This window comes from Pholcus phalangioides, unplaced genomic scaffold (assembly GCF_987345545.1).
Source record: "Pholcus phalangioides strain wild (caught in Gottingen) unplaced genomic scaffold, Ppha-v1.0 ptg000027l_1, whole genome shotgun sequence".
Classification (NCBI taxonomy): domain Eukaryota; kingdom Metazoa; phylum Arthropoda; class Arachnida; order Araneae; family Pholcidae; genus Pholcus; species Pholcus phalangioides.
In genome coordinates, this window is record NW_028301617.1 from 4,987,685 (window position 1) to 5,012,253 (window position 24,569).

Genomic DNA, 24,569 nt, shown 5'->3' on the forward strand with positions numbered 1-24,569 from the left:
CGTCACGGAAGAGCACCTATTATTTCGATATCGATTTCAGATTAATCATAAAACATTGCATATCTGAGGTTGAGTATACATATAAGATTGGTGTGATCAACCCTATTGTGGTGCTGTTTGTGCAAGGACTGTGTTTCCGACTTCTAATAAGACCAACTTTGGTGCTTGTAAGAATGCAGGGCATGACAAATTAAAAAAATTGTGGCACCAGTAAAATTTCATAGGCAATAAGCAATTTTTTTCCTGACAAAATCTGCCAAAAATAGTGGATTTTTTTACTTGTCTGGGACTTAGGGACCCCTTTATTTGCTAGCAGACATGCTGGCATAATTTCCGATAATTTTGTGCTGTCCAACTTCAATTAAGTTACCATACATAAGACATATTAGGTGGCAATTCTAATTTTTTAGTCGCCATGGTGATCCGATGCTTGGGATTTGTCTAGGCCGAGGGGGGGGGGGGGGCTCTACTGTGCAGACCATGATAATGATGGCTGATCAATAAGAGCTGTAATGTGGATCAAGTCATCGGGCAGAATTGAGAATGGTAAAACAACCCTCAACTAAAATGAGTGTTTCTTCAAAAGTGGGATGTATGGTCACAGACATTTTGTTTGGTAAACAAGCGCAAATCAAATCACAGAAGATAATTAGAAAGAAAAGTCACATTTCTCTCCGGGGAATCGAACCACCAACTTAAAATTTGTTCCAGGTGGGTGCTCTATAGAGTCCCAGCTCGTGGACAGTAGCGAGCAGACGTGTCCAGCGAAGCTCCGACAAATTTTTTGTTGTTATGGTTGGTCGACCAGTGTTTCTAATATTTTCTGGGTTTTGACTTCAGATTCGTGTCTGTCAGTCGTTCGTGTACTTGGGGACGAATTTTCGTGGTGACTTCTCATCAGGAAGTGAACTAATTTTGTGTTTTTCTACGGTGCTCGTCAGAGCTTGGATAACATGGATCCGTATGGGTTTCGCGGAATTGTGAGTACCTTTCTTTTTCCGCCTCAAACCTGTAGATTTTGAGTGACAACGTCTCGTCACCCTGTGTGAAAATTGTCGGCAAGAATCCTGTGAATATTTTGGAACAAACCCGAGGCAATTCTAATGATTTCATGATTTTATATGAATTTTTGAAAATTGTGTTAAAATCGCCATTTTTTTTTTGACTCTGGAACCTACGTTGTGTCTACGGCAATTAAAATCGTTAATAACATATCTATAACAAACTATATCAATATATATATTTTTTTAATAATCATACTGATAAAAGATCTGGCTCTCCTAAAATTTGATTTCTTGTTCAGAAAAGTGTAATGATTGTATAGATGTCACTTTTATATCGTGATTTTCAAATCGCCATTTTGGACGAAACGTGGTCAGAGTTCATTTTGGTTAAACAGGTCAGTGGTGTGTTGGCCTAAAAATCGTTTCTTGTTTATGATACTCTCGTCCCGTAAATATTGCAGACCATATTTGATTTTGTTAAATCGGACAATTTTTTATATTCTCATTTTTAGTAATTTCACGTTTTTGTTCCGTTTTCTTGTCCCTTTTCATATTTTCTGTTCAAAATCGGGACGAATTTAAAAAGAGCTGATTTCATGGATCTAATATAATATTATTGGAATCTCTTGTATATTCTGAATATCTATAACATTGTTTTGCATTTTGAGACTTTTTACCGTGGAGAAAAATTCTTTGAATATGTTGAAACGGTTGACAAATATGTTCAGCTTTTTGTGTTCTACTGTAAATTTTTTAGTGTTCAATTCTCTAGGTTCTTTTTATATATACACTTATATATTTGCATAAATTCTTTCACTGTCCCGTATTTGTTGTGCATTTTCATATTTCTCTTCTAAAATCGGGACTATCTGCAAAATCCACCAAGGGCGAACATCCGTGCCGAAGAAGACTTTTTCAGTGGAATATTCAGGTGGGAATCAGACGAGCAAAGCTGGTATAAACTTTGAGTCGGAACAATAAACTTTTCTATACAGCAAATTTCTATATCTTGGGAGCAGAGTGTAATCTCAGATCAGAGGCTACTATGGACAGGTTACACAAACCAGTGCCATCACACAGGGCAGCAGGAGTATCCGGATTAAGCAAGAGTTTAACGGAGACTCCACGACTAACAAAAGCCAGAGGCATCAAGAAGAAGAGGGTCAGCCACAAGGAAGCTCGGGGGATCCGGAGTTTCTGCGAACATTTCAACATGTCTGATGACGGGGAATACAACAAGGGGGCGAAACCCAGAGCACTGAGATGGAGCTCTGGAGACTGCAACGACGGAGGTAGGGATATCTCAGTATCATCTGAACCAGAGCCATCCTCTCCAACATCAGATTACGACAAAAATAATGTCAACACAACAGAGCAAGATGCACAGGGTTCTAGAGTTTCCTGGAACCTCAGGGCAAGCTGGTCATCGACATCAGGGGAGAGCGGCAAGAGAGAATTGGCGGAGGAAGAAGACAGCGGCTCACATAACTTTGATGTTGCACCAGCCAACGAACTCTGGAACTTGTTAACAGAAAGAACGGGCCATGGGAAATTCCCGATACCGCAAAAGTACCACAGTGACATTAAATCACTTATCAGTGATATTATAGATATGGCAAAAGCGTGTGGGGAATCTGAACGAATGACTAGCACTCCAGCAGACGACAAAGACATCAGGCTTGAAAGAGATATTGATATCTCTACAATAACTGAGGAACAGGAAACAAGGCGAACGTGCTTACCAAACAAGCAAGCCCAAGTTGAGGTGACTCATAAGGGAGAAACAGAATCGAAGGACAGAACAGATAACAATACAAAGATGGAACAACAGGTAGAGCACGAGGAGATCCCAGCCATAAAAACAAATAGGAACAAGCCGAGTGAGGACGAGGCGACAACTTACGATATGGTATGGGGGACGGATTCAGAGAAAAGACATGCAAGACATGTAGGAATACAGGTGGAGATAAGGGTGGTTAAATTTAGCCAAGGCACCCAAACAGCTGATAATGATTTCCCGAGACTCAACGAGGAAATGAACATATCAAGGAAAACTAAAAGCCCCGGAATAGAGGATTGGGTACGATGGGGAGTAAGACATAATATTTTCGTGCCAAACAAAGACAAAAAGAAGACTCATGGATTGAATGTAAATGGGGAAAAAACTCAGACGAATCAACAACATTCAACAGGAAGGGAGGAAGTTGGCGAGGGAAAAGAGACGGAAGAGTCAAACAAAAAATCAGAAAAGACAACGGGGCTAGCTCCAGAGACAGAGATGCAAGAACCCATAGAAGAAGGAGAGATAGTAGAGGAGAATCAGGTGTTATCACCCATTAAAAGTAAAAGAAGAGTGAAATGGGCTGACTATAATGGAAGATCACTTCGAACAGTAGAAAATGAACAGCCCAAAACAGCGTTAACGAACATCCAGAAAAAACTTCTGGCAATGGCAAACCCTTTCGATACGAGAGACTGTGAGACAGCATCATATGCAAGAGTGGCAAGAGAAGGGGCACAAGTTCACACACTACTGCTATTCCCGAGAAATTTGGAAGACAAAGACGATCTTCCTCTGGTCCTTAGGGTAAATAAAGACAAACTAGAGTTAACCGGAAAAATACTTCGAATCAGAGAGACACAGAGAGGGTATGCAGTGGATTTGAGTGAAGAAGAAGATGCCAAGGAACTACCAGGCAAAATACTCAACATAAAAGAACTGAACGACGTGATGACAATCAGACCGCCGAGACCCAGAAGAGAGCTTCTAATGGTTAAAAACTTTAATAGCGAAGACGACATCCAAGAGCTGTTGGATAACACGGCAAGGGAACTGGAACAACGTAAAGAGGAGGTGGAGTACAAATTCCAGTTGCGGGCACAAGCAAAAAATCAAAGTCACATAATTCTGGAGGTGAATGTCAACAAAAGACTAACAAAAATGTTGGACGAGGGAATCATGTGGCTGAAAAGAAAGAGAGTAGGGGTCAAGAGGTTCGTGCCCTCCCCGAGATGCTTTAGATGCCAGTCGATGAAGCATCACGCTAGAGACTGCACCAGCCGAGACCCCAGATGTGCACGATGTGCAGAACGACATGAGACCTCAAGATGTCAAAGCAACAAGCAGAGGTGCATCAATTGCTTGCTGAGCAACCAGGAAAAAGGTAGCAGATTCGAAACTGGTCACAGTGCTTCAGCGATAAGTTGCCCAGTTTTCAAAAGAGAAACCTGTGGCAGATGGCAAAGAACGGACGTCAGAAGAGAGAGAAGGTGGAGAACAACTTTTTTCAGTGATAAAGGCAGAGGAGAGGTACATCGACAAGGAAAGAACTGGAACAAAAGCGCGGGACATGCAACCTCAGGATATAAAGACTTCGAAAAAGGTAGAGAAGACCTAAATAAACGAGGATGCAGTCAGCTTCCCTTCATCAGGAAAGAAGAAAAGGGTAGCATAGACGACGGTTACCAAATAATTTCACGAATAGTAACCAACGACACCGAAAGGAGTGGAGCGACAAATATAAGGGTAACAATACCAGGCAGGACTCCACCGGAAAATGAAAAGCCGATAAGAACAGTGGTATTCAGGAGGAGTCGTTAAACAGAAAGGATCACAAGTAAGGCGCTATTGAAGATTTAAACAAGAAAAACAACAAAAATGAATAACAACGGTACCCATATGGGTCCACAGAATCCGGTAGCAGTACATGGGCATTCCTCTGCAACAACGGCTAAATCAGATGGAGACCAAGGAGGTATAAAAATCCTTCAATTCAATTGTAATCGATGCATTGTAACGACATTCCAGCTCATAAAATACATAGATGAGCATAAGATAGACATTGCCCTTCTGCAGGAACCATGGGCGCATAACGACATTCTGAAAGGAATACCGAGCAAATGGGCTAGATGGAGCTCCCGCAACTGCAAAGCGGCTATTGTTATACCAAATGGACAAATACAAGGCACCACATTCTCAGTCCTTGAGAACAGTGTAGCAATCAAAATCAGCCTTTACTCCAATGAGTACATTTTCACTTCGGCGTACTCCTCCCCATATGCCAGACTCAAACATACAACAATCGAACTACAGGCGATTATCAAAAGTGCGGGAAGAGTACCTAGTATCATTGGAGCAGACCTCAATGGGGCACACACATTGCTTGGCTACAAACTGACAAGACCCAGAGGTGTAAAGCTACTGGATTTCATAAGATCTATGAATCTGTCGATCTTAAACAATGGGGAGTCGACATATCACCATGACGGAAAAGAGGGGAGTCCAGATGTCACGTTAGCCAACGAATATGCCCCACTGGATCGGATAGACTGGTCAATCGATCATGAGGAGGAACTCAGTGTACACAAGTGCCTGATCATTCAGATCTACGACAAACCCAGATCGGATCCAACTGCCAAATACTCTAATTCACGTAGGAGAATTGACAACTTTCTTCGACACATCAAACCCGACATAACACGGCTAGTTGAAATGCTCCAACAGGCCAGGAACGAGGATGAGTTAGAGCAAGCCGTAGACCAGACTTTTGCCAAAATCAAACAGGCAGCTGATAAAAAGCTCAAGACAATAAGGCAACCTAATAAAACAGTAAGTCCATGGTGGAATCAAGAACTTGATATTATGCGAAAAAAGTTCAGAGCCAAGAAAAAAAGATACAAAAAGGCCCTTGGGGAAGCAAAGATAGCAGCTTGTCAGGCGTACAGAGAATATCGAAAAGTGTACTACAAAGCTCTAAAAAAGACCAAGAGGGACAGCTGGCGGAAATTCTGCACAGAAGCGACTGATCCCTTCGGGACGACTTATAAGGCAACGGTGAGGAGAAGAATGAGGCACCCACAGTTGATTATGCCAGTGGGAAAAAACCTTCCGATATTGAAGGCTGCGGAAGAACAACTAAAACAATTATTTCCGGAGGATGATACAGATCCGCATCAAGACCCAGGTCAGATAGTTTGTGCCACAACATCAGGCGAAGAGACAACAAAAGAGCCGACAATTTCGAAGGCGGAAATAACAAGAATCATAAAAGGGTTAAGTGACAAGAAGGCCCCGGGACATGATGGCATAAATAATAAGCTCTTGAAAGCCATCAACAAAGAATTTCCCCAACTGCTCAGAACTTTGTTCAACAGATGCCTGGAGCTGGGTATATTTCCATCTCACTTCAAATTGGGGAAAATATTTCTTATACTCAAAAAGGGCAAGGATCCTGACGACATCACCTCATATAGAGCTATCCATCTTCTGCCTACCATTGGAAAGGTCTTGGAAAAAATTGTAACTCAGAGAATAATTTATCACACAGAGGCAAAACGATGGTGGAATGAAAACCAATTCGGATTTCGACAGGGACGTTCTGCAGAACAAGCCCTCCTGGCTATTAAGGAGGTGATCGTCAAACAAAGGGCGAAAAAACAGGATATCGCGCTCATTTCCTTGGATATTAAAGGAGCGTTTGATGCACTGAGACATAACATCATCAGAGAAAGACTCGAAGATATGCCGATACCAGAACAGCTTGCCAAAATAATGTGCCACACTCTTCAGGGAAGAAGAGTGGCACTTCAGACTACAGCGGGACTAGCGACACATAGGCTATCTAAAGGATGTCCACAGGGATCTTGCTCTGGTCCAACGCTCTGGAACGCTGTAATTGACCATCTTCTGAAGATGAGATGGCCAGGCCGGGGAAATGAAATCGTGAAAGTCCAGGCGTTCGCTGATGATATTGCCATCTTGGTCAGCAGCCCCACGGAAGGTAGAACGGAGACGCTCGCGTCAGAAGTACTCGAACAGATCAACAACTGGATGACGGAACACGGGCTTGAGGTGGCGTCAGAAAAGTCAAAATATCTGTGGATATCGTCCAAGACCTCATCAGGGCTCCAGATTGATGGGTCTCCTATCGAACGTACTGACCTTCTCAAATACTTAGGAGTTTACATAGATCCGAAACTCAAATTCCGGGAACACGTGAGGCTACAAGCTGATAAAGTTAATAAAGTTCTCCCACAGTTGTTAAGCTGTGCAGGCTCAAGATGGGGCATAACCAGTGCCATGCGTCGCACCTTATATGTATCGGTGATACAGAGGATGCTGGCCTACGGTGCCCCAGTCTGGGGTTCCAAGCTCACCAAGGCAGTAAAGAAAAAACTAGACTCGGTTCAGAGGAGCTTTCTCCTCTATATCACCAAGGCATACTGCACGGCACCAACAAACGCTCTACAGGTGATAACAGGACTGGCCCCCCTCGGGCATTGGATAGAGTCTGAAGCAAAAATGGCACTGCTGACGAGACTCAATCGGCCTATCACAGTCAACAACGAGCGCATAGAGCATTCGCAAATTGAACAGAGAGAGATCGGATGGTCCTCACACCCAGCAGTAGAGGTAAAAGACGGACAGATCAGCTTACACCATGACAAACAGCTAACGCCGACAGTAATTTACACGGACGGCTCAAAGACTAAAGACGGAACTGCAGCAGCCTACGTCGTTACGGAAGGCAACAAAATAATCAGCAAGTGGGCACGTAAGCTTAACGCAGAGGCTTCTGTGTTCCAGGCAGAGATGCTGGCTCTTCTAGAGGCAACGAGGAAGGCAGAGGAATTAAACCCTCCAGTCAAAATATACACGGACTCGCTTTCTTCGCTGCATGCAGTCACAAATCCGTTGTCCAAAACGTACGCTTCAAGAGCAGTCAGGAAGATTCTCATTAATAACCCCGGTATCGCCCTCTCCTGGGTTAAAGCCCACGAGGGAAACTGGGGTAATGAGGAAGCTGATGCTCTTGCGAAAGCAACAACAGAAAGACCAGAAGTCAATCGAAATATTCCATTTCCAAGGTCTTGGGCGAAGGCAAAGATAAAACAACATCTTCTAAGGCAGTGGCAGGTGCAGTGGGACAGCAACGATAAAACAGGGAGAAAGATCCACCAGGTACTTCCGAGGGTGAGGCTCCAGGATCAGGGGTGGTCAAGAGCAATGATCTTGTTCTTCACAGAACATGGGCCATTCCCTGCATACCTCAAGCGATTCCACCTTCGGGGTACAGACGCCTGCAGATGTGGAATGGTGGGAACACCACTGCACTATGCCACTGAATGCCCACTGACCAAGAAATTTCACTTCGGGAAGCCTACACAAGAAAACTTGGCCCTTTGGAGAGCCGAGTTGTTAAAAAGAACTGACCGAAAAGAAAAAATTGGAAGATTGATGGAGAGGATAACAACAGACGAGAGAACATTCATCCCCGACGGAAAGCCGCCTCGATCGCAAAGAGCAAGAAACTGCAGGGCACTTTCCACAGAGGAGGAGTCTTCGGACTTTGAAAACGAACAGAACACATAAAGACTCCGCGCCTTACAGGGGCAGCTGTCGCGTGGGCGGATCGGTCACATGTAAATAGATGACTGTGTGATGCATATTGTGTATATGTATATATTGTATATTTTTTCTGTCATTAAAATCCAGGGGTTTTTGCGGTTGGGTCCCGGGGGTCTGGATGAGGGTGCTCCGGGCTGTTGCTCGGACTTGTGGGCTCCTCCTGGTGGCTGGGTGGCTGCTCGGAGGGGGGGGGCTGCTTATTGAGATGCCCTGAGGGCCGTGCATGGAGCTTGTTGGCGACTGTAGTCATGGATAGAGGGGGGGGGGGGTTCCTTCCGGATATTCTCCGGGTGGCGCCCCTGATTCTCGCCCAGCGCGACTCAACCTGATTGGGTAAAAGGCTTATATCCCGAGAGGGACAGAGCCTGGGTCGTGTCTGGTTAGTAGTAGTAGTAGGTGGGTGCTCTATCATTAAGCTAAAGAGGGCAGACATTTCTCTTTCTTAAAAACAATGCTCCTTTGGGATGAACAAGACTGCACAATAACAGCCTCCTAACTCAGCCACAGCTTGCAATAAAATTAGCTCCCAGATGGCGACATAAAACAAAACAATGAACCTCTCCGCTAATCATTAATTAGCGGAGAGGTTCATCATTATAGCACACAGTGTTCTCAGGAAAGAAAATGTCTGTCCTCTATAGCTTAATGGTGGCATATGCCCAGAAAGTGTGATGTTGGTGGTTCAATTCCCCACAGAGGAATGTGACTGTTTTTTCCAATTATCTTTGCTTGGTATCCAGTCATCTGTATTTCGTATAATTAGCAGAGAGGTTCATCGTTCCACTCAATGGAGCATGGCTTTGTACATATAAAAAAAAATCAAGTTTATCCTAGGGGGCGTCACCTCAGCTGAAACCCTTTCAGTTGCCCGTGGTTAACGAAAACTATGCTCCTGACATCTTGGGTATAGCACGTTTCGTTCCCCATACATTTGGCCTTGTAAATTTCACCTGACAATCTTGCCCCTGATGTATCGCCTGCCTAGACCATATGAGCAACCCATTGAGTGACTCTATCAGTGATCAAGTGAGTTGGTCATTTACCCCAACATTTCACATGCTCTGACCGATTGAGTGACTCTATTAGTGATCAAGTGAGTTGGTCATTTACTCCAACATTTCACATGCTCTGACCGATTGAGTGACTGTATGAATGATTGTATGAGTGACCAAGTGAGATGGACATTTGACCACAACATTTCACCTGCCCAGACCAAATTAGTCACTACATACTTGCATGAGTGAACATATGAATGATGGTATGTGTGACCAAGCTAGTGACCATATGAGTGATCAAGTGAGTTGGACATTTACCCTGTGACATTTTGCTTGCCCTGACCCATATGAGCAACCATATGAGTGAGCATATGAATGATAATATAATGATCACTCATATGGTCATTCACTTGGATATTAATACAGTCATTCACTCACACACTCAAGTTCACAGTCACTCACTTTGTCATTTATACGGTCCATACTCAGTCACTCACCCACTTATATTGTAACTCAACTAATCACTTGGTCACTCACACAGTCAGTCACTCATACTTTCGAGGCAGGCAAAATCTCAAATGTGAAATTTTCAGGGATCAAATGTTCTAGGAGCAAAATGTCAGAGGCGAAATTTCCCGAACTCGTCAGGAACAGTATGCAAGCCTTTACGCCTGGATGGCAGTTAAGCTTGAGCCGCCCCTGCCAGTCAGTTATCTCGATAACCAACAAGCAGCTTTAAAGGTCCATAAAGATAGAAATAATCAACTTACCCGGCTATTTTTTTGGCAGTAACGCAAATTCGAAAAATGAGACTCTTTGTAGGAGGTTGAAAGCGAGAACACATTGTGGGAGCAGCGATTAGCAAGTATTCTATTCGCCAAACAATTTCTAAAACTCAACATTGTTCTGATGCCTGCCATTCTTGTCCTACGAAAACAGAAATGCAGATTAAGACTATTAATAAAATGTTTCGAAACCGAAACTATTTCTTAATTAATAAACATGTTTTATGCATAACAGCTGGTCAGCAAGGCCTGACAAATCAGAAAAGAAATTTATAAGTGCTAGATACCAAGCTTGTCCAAGTGGCGGTTGTAAGATGCTCGTCTTCCACTATGAAGGTTACGATCAAGGTTCACGGGTTTGAATCCGGGCATAGAACGTTAGAAGCAAGTTCTTTACCTACCAAGCCTGGGGCGACCACCAACGGATCGAGTCTTCATTTCTCCCCCCCCCCCCAACTCCACTGGTTGGAAATTGCCATATGGCAATATATGACCGGAGTTGGTGTGAGGTAAAGTAGATACCAAGCTTAAGAAAACTTGCCTTAACATGTGTAAACAGGCCTTGAAACAGCTGTCTTTTAACCACCAGTCCCGCTTCCACTTAATTTTCATCCGGGATCTCACCTAGAACATCCCAAGACCACAGGAGGAGCAAGGGGGCACATGCCCCCAGGTTGGAACCACAGCATAATACACAGTTCACTGTTTTCACTAGCACTTCCTATGAAATTTTTGACAGCTGATGGATGCGAAGATAAATCCAGGAAAGAAAATTCAACTGCCCTTACGGGAAAATCAAACACATTCTCTCTCACTTTTCGGGTGAGCGTATCTTCGGATAGGTCACTATCTGGAGGCAATGTCAGCAATTGTGAACCTTGGCCTGAGTCAGATCGAGTGTGTTGTCAACCTGGGGCCCCCCCTGCAGCCCTGGGATACTCTAAGGGAGGCTACAGGCAAAAATTTGATGGAAGGGATAGCCATGACAAGTGGTGAAGGAGGCCACAGAAGCATGTGAAGAAATAACGCCTTTAAGTTAGATGTATTGGGGAAAAATATCACTATTTTCAGAATCCAGCAGAGCTATTCATGGAAAAGGGGCATCTTAACCCATGTCTCCCCTCCCCTGTGGGCATGTGGCTTAGGCTCCCTATGTCCATAGAGAGGTCCTACATGATAAGAGCTGTCACAATGATTTTCAGGTGTAAATACATAAGCCATACGGTTACTTCCAGCTAAGTATAAGGCCCTATAACATCACTTTGCCCGGCAACCCATGATGGTGAGATGGTTATGCATAGAACCCCCCCCCCCCCTCTAAAGAAGGAAGCTCACTGAACTAAGTGAAAAACTCAATGAAGCCCAGGGTAAGTATGGACCCATAATGGTGAACCAGGAAATGCAATTTGCTGTGCTAGTTCATTGGATCGTCCTATATTTTACACTGCCTATTTTTCCCATAAAATTTGACTGTTGGGAGGGATGATTACCCCCTTTTTTTTGGTCGGTGCCTGGCTCAGAGCTACAAGACAGTTCCCAACTTTGCAAATACGAGCGGGTCTTCCATTATTAGACATTAGACCTTTAAAAAGTCTCACTACAGAGAACAACAAGCTTACAATGGTAGAAGTATTCAATCATTACACTTCATTCAAAATTAAAAGAAAATAGACTGGGCAGCAATGAAAAGTCAGACACAACGTTAGATAAGCACTCGGACAGTTAGTTAACACACACTTTGTTCCAGACTCTGTCATGAAGATGGGCTGGAAGAGATCTCTACAATGGGATAAGTCTGGTGGCAAAGTTCATTCATTCATAGTTATAAGATGAATCAATCTTATTTATAAAATTTTTGTTTAGTTTTGACAATATTACTCAATGAGTTGAAAGGGTCTCGCTCCTGCATGAAGGCGGTGGTGGGGCAAGAGAAGAAAATATGGTCCAAAGGGTGGCTATGGGCTAAAAAAAAAAGGTTGAGGACCACTAGACTACAAAGCCAACAAATTATTTCTCCTTAAGGCTTGTTTGCGCGCGTTAAGTGATTAAGTAGTTAACCAAATTTTAAGCTGCCAAGTACTTTAAAATATATGCAGACCATAAGAACTGTTAACACGCCGTTCAGTTGGCAAGTTGTAAGAAATTTAGTAAATAAACACAATTGTATTTTTTCCGTTAAGTAGACCTATGTACATGTGCCAGTGTGCGTGGCCTACAGCTCTTGAAGGGGTTTATTTCGATCTTAAACATGAACCTGTTCATGCTCCGTCGTCTCCGTGTGATTAGCTAGAATTCCTCGGAAAATTAGGATGGGCGAAGTGGCCAGAGGTCACAACCTTTAAGTTTCTCGAAGTATATCTTCGCCATGAATGTTTGAACTATAGAAATGAAAACTACATTAAAAAACAAGCTAAAAAAATCAACCAATGATGGAAATAGTGAAAGCTACGCCGTATTCGGTCGTGCTCCCAGGAGTTGAAAAAACAAAAATTGGAAGATTAAAAAACATCAGGCTCTGGTATGGAGGATTCATTACATATTAAAAAACTGGATGGGTTTAGCCCCCTCATCCAAAACAAATTTGCTGCCATCTATTGGTAACAACTCTCTATGTTGATATAACAGGCACTATGTGCATGCGCTAGGCCTCCATAAAAATGAGCATCTACTTGATCACTTATGCGAACACTTTGAACAATCGCTAACTTTAAATTTAGTTACCAACTGAATCACTTAACGCGTGTAAACACGGCCTTGAAGCCAGGTTTTCCTAGGAATAGGTTTTTTGCACTGCGTGAACCGAACTGGATAATTTTGTTTCGGCAGTGTTACATAACTACACTACACATTTGTATTCTCCTAGCGTTGCACATCAGATCAGGGTGGCTATATAGTATATGGCACTGGCAATCAGCTACTCTGTTGTCTGCATGCTCCGGTTTGAAAGGAAGGCAAAGAAAACGCAACGAAATTAAGTGATCAGTGAAATGCACAGCACATTCGACTCCTCCAGAAGCAGTTTGACAATCACGCCTGACGTAAAGCGCTGTCGTGAGCCTTATTGTGCTCTGTAGGAAAACAGTCATACTGCTTGTGGATGACGTGCCGCGCTGGGCGATTCGCACACGGGGTTGCGCACGAGGCACATAAAACCTGCTCCTTGGAAAACCTGTCTTGACAGAGTGTGAGCTGAATAGTCCAGCCAACCTCTCTAAATGCGAACCGATTTCCCCATTAAAATGTCTCGCCACAGAGAGCAGCAACAGGACTACAACGATTAATTATTCAATCATTACACTTCACTCGTAGTTAGAAAAACAGGTGGCAGATGGCAGCACTACACATAACAAGCATTACACAGAAACAAACTTCACATCAGGTTTCACTACACGTACACGCACATTTCCGCATGTACCAATTCGTTAGAGGTTCCGCCGAGGAATATGGACAAGGTACATGCTGGTTTAGTAGTAGTAGCCAACCTCTCTATCTTGGAAAATAAGGAACAGCTTCGGTATAGGGGACACGTCAAGTTGGCGACTTTTTTTCCGGCGATAAGTTGCCATCATTGGCGCGCTCTGGTTTGTTGTTGTTCTGCTGGGTTGTCGTTGTTCCAGAATATTCGAAGAGTGCTGCAAGGCAGTGGCGCTGGTGGTTGTTTTTCCGTGTTCCTAGCGTCCTAGCGCGTCTTTCAAACGGATTTTACTGCCATTTTCAAACTTGTTTTCTCTTTTTTTTCTTTTAAATGACGTCACCTTATAGACGCGGCATTTTCAAAAACCGTTGGGATAGTTCTTCATATTTTCTCTTCCTTCCGTATATATGATGTAGTGTGTGTGTCGGATTAATTAATTGCCGGAATTTTTTTGGATATCTTTTCCCTCAGGTTGTACTTTTAATATTTTCCAATATTTATTCTTTTCTACATGCAGGATGCCCCTGCATCGTTATTATTTTATTTAAAAGAACCCGGATTCTCGAAAAGAGAGTCCGGGTTTTAATTTATAATACATAGAATATATTTATTTATACAACATGCAGGACCGTTGTTTATTTATAAGAACCAGGATTCCCGAAAAGAGTCAGTGCTTTCATTTATAATTATTTTTTTATTATAATTATGCTTGTTGTTTTTAGCATTTTTATGCTCACTCAATTCAGCTCTTATTTATGTTTCCATTTCTCTTGTGTTTCATGATATTTTTCATATTGTTTTCTATGCTGGCGATTTTTTTTTTCGGCGCCCGTAATGTGTCTAACGGCCTTGGCGACTTCTGATGGGGTCGTCGGACATAAGAAAGTCAGTATTATCGTCAGTAAGAAAAAATCATCTTAAATAGACGGGTGCAAAAAATTTTATGACAGCCGCTCTTTCAAACAAGGTGTCAAAAGCCTAAAACACCAAAAACAAAAATCAAGCTGACGAAAAGATGTTTGATAACAAAAGACAGTGCAGTTTTATTTTGAAAAGGGTTGAGGGTTAACGAAAATATTCTTGTTAATTTCACTGCTCCAATTTATAAATATCTGCTCCAAATCCCATATTTTGCTGCTCCAAATCCTGAATTTGCTGCTCCAAAACTGCTCCGAATCCTGAATTTTGCTGCTCCAAAGCTGCTCCGAAATGGACTTAGTCACTTCCCACCCCTGAATCAATGAAATTGCTGATCAAATGAATAGCCCTTAGTTGATTATCACTGAATAATCGTTATTGTTGCAGGAATAATCTGTTAAAGACTTCTGATGGGGTCGTCGGACATTATTTGGCGCCGAAAAAAAAAGTCGCCGAAAATCGCCAACCTGTCCCCTATACCGTAGCTGTTCCGAAAATAATTTCGAGCGAAACAAACAAAAGCACGTGTAATTTTAACAACAAACCGGGGTGGGGGGGTAATGAAAGCAAATTTAAAAACAGGTATTATACAGTTTTCATCTCACCTTCCTAGTAAATAGCTCTATCTTCGTTATAAATTAAACATTAAATTAAATCTATTAAATAAATTATATTTAAAATTTATTTAGTTCTCAATTTGCCAAGGTCATCATTACCCTGCATCACTATGCAAAGTGTGAAAAAATATTTTTCCCACATTTGTTTACAACTATTACGTGCGTTCTTGACCCTGCAGAAAAGAAAATAAACTATTTATTTAGTTTTTTTTGCATTCGAATTTTCACACCTTAAAACTTATTTATAGATTTTATGAATGAGAAAAATACTAAATGGAGCTGTTTCATCAATAAGAAAAAATTAAGACATAATTATCAATTTAAATGTCAGTGACCATAATTCACAAAAAAATATACGGGACATTACCGAAAACTTGATACGTATTAGCTTTGTAAAGTAACAGATTTTTCTCTAAAATCATTAAAAAAAAAAGGAAACAAGAGACGAACAGTGGATTGACATGCATTTCAATAAAAAAATTACAGCATGTCTCTCCCATAAAATGCGGGTCATATGGTCAGGATAAATTATAATTCTCTTTCTGAGGGGGGGGGGGGGTTTCATAATTAATGGAGACTGGTTAAGGCCGTACGAATCCATGATAACTCTTGTGTACGGAAACATGGAGATTGAATTATACAGTCACGCTTTGTGTATGTATTTCTGAATAATTCCATTTTCGCCATCGCCAATTCTCGCGGTAGCGATATTGTTGCTCAGCGTTGTACTCCAAACAAGGCTACGAATTATACTGATTGATCTATTATTAAATAACAATATAATTGATGTAAAGTTATGATAGTTGACAAGTAGTTATGAAATCAGGGCAGGACAAATCCCAGGCGCCATGGCGCCTAAAATTTTCTTTGTGTAGTTACTAAATTTCAGGCTGAGAACAGTACAGCATTTGTAGCAGTAATATCTGGGCTTTGGCTTGGGTAGCCTGTGGGTACAGTTATAGTATAATCTATTATTGGCAATGTGCTGGTGATTTTTTGGGTGGCATGGACTATACATACCCTTCAGAAAGTTGCCAAATGCGACACACCTTGGCTGCGTTTGTTTACTTTCTCCATGCTTGTCTGCGCCTTGACTGGATTTTATTATCTCGTTTGTCCTTAAACCTTCTTAGTGAAATAATATTGATAGCTGTGTCACTATAATAATAATAATACTTGTGTGGTAACAAAACTGATTTAATTCAGATGTGGTTCGGGTGCATCAAGATGACAATAATAATGGCTCGCAAAGCTGCACCCTGCTATCACTAATTGATTCACAGATATTCCAATACATTTGCATTGCGGTGGGTGGCTGCATTTCTTACTTTTTGACATTCATATCTGGGAGCGAAGGGTCATGAGGCGTCATAACAAAATGAAAGCAAAATCACATCTACAGTTGTAGCTGTAGCAATTATACTAGGTTCCCCTCTTTTATGGCTCATTCGCATATTCTCATGTAGCAATGTTAGCGAAGCGTTTGGATAAAACGTTTTCTGCACTGTTGTGTTCTTGAACTTTGCAGTTTCATTTTTATCATGCAGTGCTGCTGTGTTTATTCTGCTTGCAGTCGTGTTTCAACACTGACTTCTCCCCATTGTTTATACAGTGTTAAACTGTTTCTGTTGGGCCGAGTCTTTACAATGACTTCAAATCCTGTGGAATTTATTTCATTGTTAAATTTTCATTCTTGTGTGATTTTGTTTTAAATTAGGTAACGGCTCGTTCGATTCTGTGGATACCCTTTGGATTATTCCTGCAAATAATTTGGATTATTATTGCACAGAGAAGAAAGAAGGATGAAAAAACAAGTAAGCGGTGAAAAAAAGAAACCTTTTTTATTTCCCTATGTTATGCGTTGGGTTGCAACCCAAAGTCTTGGCGCCAATTTGACATGCAGTTAAATTATGTTTTCACTGCAAACAGGTATAGTATATTTTTTGGCAATGTGTTGATTTTTTTTTCTTTCGCAAGAAAATCATCCAAAAATGTGACAGGAAGTCACTGATGAGAACAGAGTTCAGTTACCCTTATTTGGCTTGAAGACCTCGGGTTGCAACCTGACACACAGGAAAATAAAAAAGTTTTTTTTTTACCCCTCACATGTTCTCCCCCTTTATTTTTCATCCTCCTTTCCCCACTGCACATCCAGGTTATATTTCGGAAAAATAATCCAAAAAGATGCCACTCTCTCACATGCTATATCCACAGAATTGAAGGGATGGCACACACTGGTACTACCCAAAAAAAAAATATTACTCGAATGAGAAATTTATATACGGGAAAAATGACGTCTGCAGGGTTTGAAATTGTTGCAAAGCCTTTACCCAACAGTTGCAGTTTAACACCTTGGAAACAACTGGGGGGGGGGGGGAGGGGTAAAGCGTTACTGCAAAAAGAATATGCAGCAGCACCCTTGCAATGGAAATGAAATGACACAAAGTTTAACCACTTTGCTATCAAGATGTAATATTGCATCCAAACGCCAGCGTAATGATACAAATACAACGCCACAACAGGCAAAATGCCCAACGAGGTGGCTGATAAAAAGATGCCCATAAAAATATGGTTGTCATATATTTCAGAAATACAGCAACCCAATTAAAAATGCAATTAACACAAATTATAAACAATATATACACATGATAAAATATTATACAACGCCCATAAAGAATAATTATGGTTGTCTTATTCTAAGTATGCATAGCTTCTCGATTTACCCCAACATGTTTATCGTATTTCTTTTTGAACGTGTCAATTGTGTTACAATTTACTACCTCCGGGGATAAGCTATTCCATTTATTAACAACCCTATTAGAGAAAAATTCCCTGTGACACCATAACCTTGCATTGTCCCTCACCAATCGATACTGGTGTCCTCTTGTAAAAGCAGTCGATTGGCGGTGTACTAAAAGTTCATGGTCCATCCTATCCATCCCATTGAAAATTTTGAACACTTCGATCATATCTCAAACTCTCTTCTTCGAATTCAAACTTTCTTCTCATCACCATGAAACTTTGTTGCAACCCTATGAAAAAAAGTAGTTCTTGTTGCCTTTGTGATCAGGAGATTAAAAACTTCTATTCTAAGGTTAAATAGGTTCTACTACACTGAAGAGCCAAAAAAACTGGTACACCTGCCTAATATCGTGTAGGGCCCCCGCGAGCACGCAGAAGTGCCGCAACACGACGTGGCATGGACTTGACTAATGTCTGAAGTAGTGCTGGAGGTAATTGACACCATGAATCCTGCAGGGCTGTCCATAAATCCGTAGGAGCAAGAGGGGGGCGGAGATCTCTTCTGAACAGCACGTTGCAAGACATCCCAGATATGTTCAATAATGTTCATGTCTGGCGATTTTGGTGGCCAGCGGAAGTGTCCAAAGTCAGAAGAGTGTTCCTGGAGCCACTTTGTATAGCAATTCTGGACGTGTGGGGTGTCGCATTGTCCTGCTGAAATTGTCCAAGTCCGTCGGAATGCACAATGAACATGAATGGGTGCAGGTGATCAGACACGATGCTTACGTACCTGTCAGAGTCGTATCTAGACATATCCGGGGTCCCATAACACACCAACTGCACACGCTCCATACCATCACAGAGCCTCCACCAGCTTGAACAGTCCCCTGTTGATGTTGGTCCATGGATTCATGAGGTTGTCTCCATACCTGTACACGTCCATCAGCTCGAAGAATTGCAACCGAGACTCGTCAGACCAGGCAACGTGTTTCCAGTCCTCAACAGTCCAATGTCGGTGTTGTCGGGCCTGGGCGAGGCGTAAAGCTTTGTGTCGTGCAGTCATCAAGGGTACACGAGTGGGCCTTCGGCTTCTAAAGCCCATATCGATGATGTTTCGTTGAATAGTTCGCACGCTGACACTTGTTGATGGCCCAGCATTGAAATCTGCAGCAATTTGCGGAAGGGTTGCACGTCTGTCACGTTTAATGATTCTCGTCAGTCCCGTTCTTGCATGATCTTTTTCCGGCTGCAGCGATGTCGTAGATTTAATTTTTTACTGGATTCCCGATATTCACGGTACACTCATGAAATGGTAGTACGTGAAAATCCAAATTCCATCGCTACCTCGGAGATGCTATGTCCCATCTCTCGTGCGCCGACTATAACACCACGTTCAAACTCACTTAAATCTCGATAACCTGCCATTGTAGCAGCAGTAACCGATCTAACAACTATGCCAGACACTTGTTGTGTTATTGTGTTGAGGATTGCCGATCGCAGCGCCGTACTCTGATTGGTTCCATATCTCTTTATTTGCATATGCATACCTGTACCAGTTTTTTTGGCTCTTCAGTTTATATACATTAGAGGGGGAAAGAAAGCAGGTTGGTGAGGGTGAAAAGAGAAATATACTTCATACCTATCTTTTATTTGTTAGTATTACAGATAAGGGAGAGAGAGTATAGTATTATTCTGTTTTCCAGGGCCATAACTGGGGGGGGGGGGAAGCAGGCGGGTCTCTTGTCCCAGGCACTGGACCTGAGGGGGGGGGGGGCACAAATTTCATTCTGAACCTCCAACATTACTAGGGGGCATCAAAATGCACGCTTGCCCCGGGTGACCAAGCATCTAGTTGCGGCCCTGCTGTTTTCCTTTCATTTGTTTTTTTTCCCTTTTCTACTTTTTCCTGCCTTTTTCTAACATGCCATTATGTTAGAATGAGGTTATAATATTTATTGCTGATTCGTCAAACAGAGATCATCCGAATTTCTTGCCAATCGCTTGTAAGTGAAGCTTTTAACAATTCAAAAATGCAGAAGATGTTCCGTCCAATCCCTAACATACCTGCATGCGAGTATGCGAATGAGTCATAAGAGTAGAACGTAGTAAAATTGCTGCAGCAATAACCATAGATGTGATTTTGCTTTTATTTTGTAATGATGCCTCGCCCCGAAATATAAATATTAAAAAAAAAAATGGATAAGAAATGCAGTGTAGCCTACCGCATCATAGTTAGAAAAATCAATGGCAGCTTTACACAGAAACACACTTCACGTTAGATTCACAACAAGTACATGCACATTCTAACATTCGTCAATTCGTTAGGAGTTTCGCAGAGGAATATGGATGAGGTGCGGTTTAGTAAGGGTAGCTGCCTACCGCAATGCAAATGTATTGGAATATTTGTGAGTCAATAAATGATAGCCGGAGCCCAGCTTCCCCGGTCGCTTGCTTCACGAGCTGTTATTAATATTATTTCACTAAGTAGGTTTAAAGCCCTAGCACACAAAAAAGGCAGTTTAATCCAGTTGGAGTGGACAAATACAGAGAAAGTAAACGTTTCCAAGGTGCCACGTTTGGCGACTTTCTGAAGGGTATTTAAAGTCTGTGCCACCTGAAATGGCGAATAAAAAAAAAATGTGTACACTACCAATCAGAAAGCTCACCTGTAAAAAAATGTCACTATGTTGGCATTAGCCTCAGTTACGAAATAATAGCCTATTGCTTGGGTTTTTTTTTTGTTTTTGCTTTACTTGAATTGATTTATGTGTTGGTATTATTTTAATGGGCTGTCTTTTATGCTTTCACATTTCAGGGGAACGGGACATGTGAAGGCCATTCATATGTATGGACCGACAAGAAGATGAATTGAATGGCGCTATTCCCTAACCTTTTCTCTGATGGTGTCTACTGCTCACTGTCGGAATGATGTCTTCTTTTGTATAACTAAGCAAGATGTTCTGAGTGCGTGGCATCAGTATGCTTTGTCTACTTTTGAGTAAGTACCAAATATTATTCGGGTAGAAGCCTCTCATTCACAACTATGCTGCATTCAGATGAAGAACCGAATGAAAATGAAGTGCCCGATGACTCATCCCACGAGACGCATAATGTTATTGGAAAACTGTATGGATGTGCTGTTTGCAAGGAGGTATTTTTTGACAACTGTTTATTGGAAAAGCATAAATCTATCCACTGCGAGGTGAACTCCTATCAGTGTCAAATATGTCAGAAATCATTCGTTAATCAGATTAGTTTAATAAATCATAAAAGAACTCACTCAGATACTGAGAAACCATTCATTTGTGATGTTTGTGGCGAAGCATTCGCTCAGGAAAGTTATCTGGTTGCACACAAGATAGTACATGATGACAAGAAACCATACGAGTGTGGATCCTGTGGCAAAACTTTCATGACTGAAAACGTCTACGAGAGACACCGGAAACTTCACAAGGGAAATTCACTCTACAAATGCGAAGTGTGTAGCCAGACATTTCCCCAGTTGTTTTATTTGAACCAACATGAGTGCGTGGACTCAACAGAGAAGGTCTACGAATGTACCGTTTGCGACAAGACATTCGCTGATGATTTTGCCTTGACCAGACACGGGATGATTCACTATGCACAGAAGCAATACGAATGTGATATCTGTGATGAAAAATTCTTTCAACGTTCTCGCTTCATGAATCACAGGAAGGATCACGCAGTAGAAAAATGGTACCGATGTAAAATATGTAAGAAAGTGTTTCTGGATCCCGTCCTGTTCACAAAGCACAAGAGGCTTCATGTTACCAGGCCGTATGGTCTCAGCAAAAAGTCTTTCACGAATTATTCTAATTCTACGAGAAAGAAAACGGTTCTTAGAGATATCAAACCGGATGAAGAAAATGATAATTTTCCTCGCATTAGAGTGTTCACAGTTTCCACCGAGTTAGTGAATTCCAAGGAGAACAATCTCGAGAAAGAAAAGCCATATGCTTGCGAGTTTTGCGATAAAACATTCTCCGATAACTCCAATCTGTCTAAGCATAGGAAGACGCACACAGGCGAGAGACCATATAAATGCGAAGTGTGTGGGAAAGCATTCATCCAACGCATTCATCTAATCAACCACAGAACAAATCACACAGGCGAGAAACCTTTCACTTGTGACATTTGCGGAAAGTCATTCGCAGTAGGAACTTACCTGGTAGCTCACCAAAAGTCGCACAGCAAGGAGAAGCCGCACGAATGCGAAGTTTGTGGGAGAGGATTCAATTCTCGGTATGTCTTCAGGAAGCACAGGAGGACTCACACAGGCGAGAAGCCATACGAATGCGACGTCTGCGGTAAAACTTTTGCTCAGATGTACTATATGACAAAACACAAATGGGTTCACTCAAAAGAGAAACCATTCCAGTGTCCCGTCTGCAAGAAAACCTTTGCTGATAACACCACCCTGAGCAGGCACAGTGCTGTGCACGCTGTTGAGAAACCGTACAACTGTGATGAATGTGAAAAAAAATTTTGTTTCGCTTACCAGTTGGTAGCCCATATCAAGTGTCACTCTGAGGATAAGCCATACAAATGCAACGTTTGTGACAAAGCATTCACTCAGAACTGTCACCTTGTAAGTCATGTGAGAACTCACACTGGTGAGAAACCGTTCGTGTGTGACATTTGCAACAAGACGTTTGCAGAACCCTCCAACTTGGCCAAACACAAGAGGGTACACGATATCAAGAGGCACAGGTGCGGAACCTGCAAGAAGACCTTCCAGAATCGGTCCAAGTTAAAGAAACACGAAGCGACTCATGGCGGGTCGAAGCCGTATCAGTGTGAAGTTTGTGACAAAGATTTCCTCCAGTTGTGCCAGTTACTCCGTCACAAGATGGTACATTCAACAGTGGAACGAGTTAAAAACTCTAAGGAGGAAAAATGTAGTTTCGTTGCAGATCATATAAAAATAGAAAAGTAATCCTTCTGGCATTTTTTGTTGCGATTGTTTTCGACTTCCCGAATCAACAGGTCATTCGATGTAAAATATTAATCCATTATTTTAATTGAACTAAACAGTATATATACAATATACATATTATTGCATGCAATGTGTGTCAACGAATGAACATCAGCTGATATTTTTTATGTGTATGAATATACGAAATTTCTTGCAGTAGAGCATCGTGCTTGTCCTATTAAATTCTAGTTTTCAATATTGACTCTTGCTGTGAAAAATTCATTACTGCATGCAAGAACCAAGTAACAGGGTCTTTTTTTTTTTTGCTAAATTCCCAATACATGGTATAACACGATTTGGTGGTTTTTTTTACCGCCAAAACCGTTTAAGCACTAGGGTTGCTTTTTTATACTAGAATTCATGAAAAATGGGCAAAATGCATGTAAATAAATATTTCAATGAGTATTTATTGCGTTCTCATCTGCCTTTCTGTAGAGACCACATGGGGAGCATTCTAATGCTGTTATACACTAATAATTATTACAAAATAATTTATAATATATTAATAAAAATAATTATTTGCAACCAATAAACACAGTACTTCGTATGGTGCGTGCTTGTGGCAAGCAAACAGCTTCGCCACCTGTGGCTTGGACGCCGCTTCATGCAGATGAGGGAACCCATGCCCCGGACCTGAAAATATCAATTTCAGACCACCACAAATGCAATTAGGTAGTAGCACTAGAGCAGTGTTTCCCAACCTTTTTTACCGCAGAAAAAATTGCTACAGCAGGGAGTCAAGGGGTTAGCTTGCCAACCTCTTGATGAGAATAAAAAACAAGCCTTCCGTTCGGAATCAGCAATAAATTGTACGTCTAATTAGCCCTCATGTGCAGAAAATGACAGTGGTGCGACAAAAAATGATCGAAATGAACCCAACCTTTTTTGTCCTATCGCCCCCTTATTCAGAAATTTGTTTCTCCCATTGCCCCAAAATGCAATCTAACCCATAGGATCCTATGTCATACTCATTGCTTTTATCACCCCCCCCCCCCTGGAACATTCCATCGTCCCCGGGGGGGGGGGGGGGCACGCGTTAACACCCATGTTGGGAATCACTGCACTAGAGCATTAAAAAAAAAAAATGGCAACTGTAAGCTGAAAAAGAAGACTAGATGATGTGGCGCCATCTACGTTTTAGTACCTGGAAGAATTATGTTGGCGAGATATCGCTGTTTTGGCGTGCACGAAAATTTGGGAATTAGCCTTTTTTTCAATCTGAGACGGTCTATCACGGGTAATTTACTTACTACCAAGTGAGTTGTGCTGGAAGTGTGTGTACACAGTCTGAGTATGTATATAGTGGTGTCTGATTTTTCAGTGCTGCCATCTATATTTCAGAAGTCTTTTGCTCTCTGTGATGGGACTTTTTAACGGGGAGATCGGCTGACATTGGAGTTGGGGAACCCATGGAGAGCCAACCGCTATGGCATCACAGTAGTTCGAACCTGGGCCCTTGATCCATCATTATAACTACTCAACCACCACACAGCAACAAGTAACAGGGCTGTCTCAATGAGTGGAGGGTTGGGGAGGTAAAAAAAAAAAAAAAGATCTTGCGTGGGTAGGAATTTTTTTTTTCTTGAGCCACCCATGCCGTTACATAGTATTTTCACTAATCTGAGGGGGTTCCTCTGGAAGCCAACTCGTTTAGAGCAGGGACGGGCTTAAGTATTTTTCAGTTCATAT

At 41.9% G+C, this 24,569-nt stretch overlaps 2 protein-coding genes across 3 annotated transcripts in view; one reads left to right on the forward strand and one right to left on the reverse strand.

Annotated features, from left to right (window-relative positions):
- The window catches only part of Uqcc1 (Ubiquinol-cytochrome c reductase complex assembly factor 1), a 36,822-nt gene extending 21,561 nt beyond the window's left edge, over positions 1-15,261 (reverse strand). The window contains exons 1-2 of the mRNA XM_089251661.1: positions 15,242-15,261; positions 10,178-10,334 (exon numbers count right to left, since the gene is read on the reverse strand). Coding sequence (XP_089107787.1) covers positions 10,178-10,327 — 150 coding nt within the window. The 5' untranslated portion in view covers positions 10,328-10,334; positions 15,242-15,261. The remainder of the gene's footprint in view (positions 1-10,177; positions 10,335-15,241) is intronic.
- Positions 15,262-15,734: 473 nt separating this feature from the next.
- Positions 15,735-23,082, forward strand: LOC149068231 (uncharacterized). 2 transcript variants are annotated; one of them, XM_089251706.1, is made up of 3 exons: positions 15,742-15,796; positions 16,860-16,956; positions 20,700-23,082. In XM_089251706.1, exon 3 carries the CDS (start codon positions 20,928-20,930, stop codon positions 22,839-22,841), a length of 1,914 nt encoding a protein of 637 aa, XP_089107832.1. In that variant the 5' UTR covers positions 15,742-15,796; positions 16,860-16,956; positions 20,700-20,927; the 3' UTR covers positions 22,842-23,082. The 2 variants fall into 2 exon arrangements, with proteins under 2 accessions (XP_089107831.1, XP_089107832.1); XM_089251705.1 differs by lacking the exon at positions 16,860-16,956 and having other exon boundaries at positions 15,735-15,796.
- The last annotated feature ends 1,487 nt before the right edge of the window (positions 23,083-24,569 follow it).

Coding starts and splice junctions, on each gene's coding strand:
- LOC149068231 (XM_089251705.1), top strand. CDS start 20,928: ATGCTGCATTCAGATGAAGAACCGAATGAAAATGAAGTGCCCGATGAC.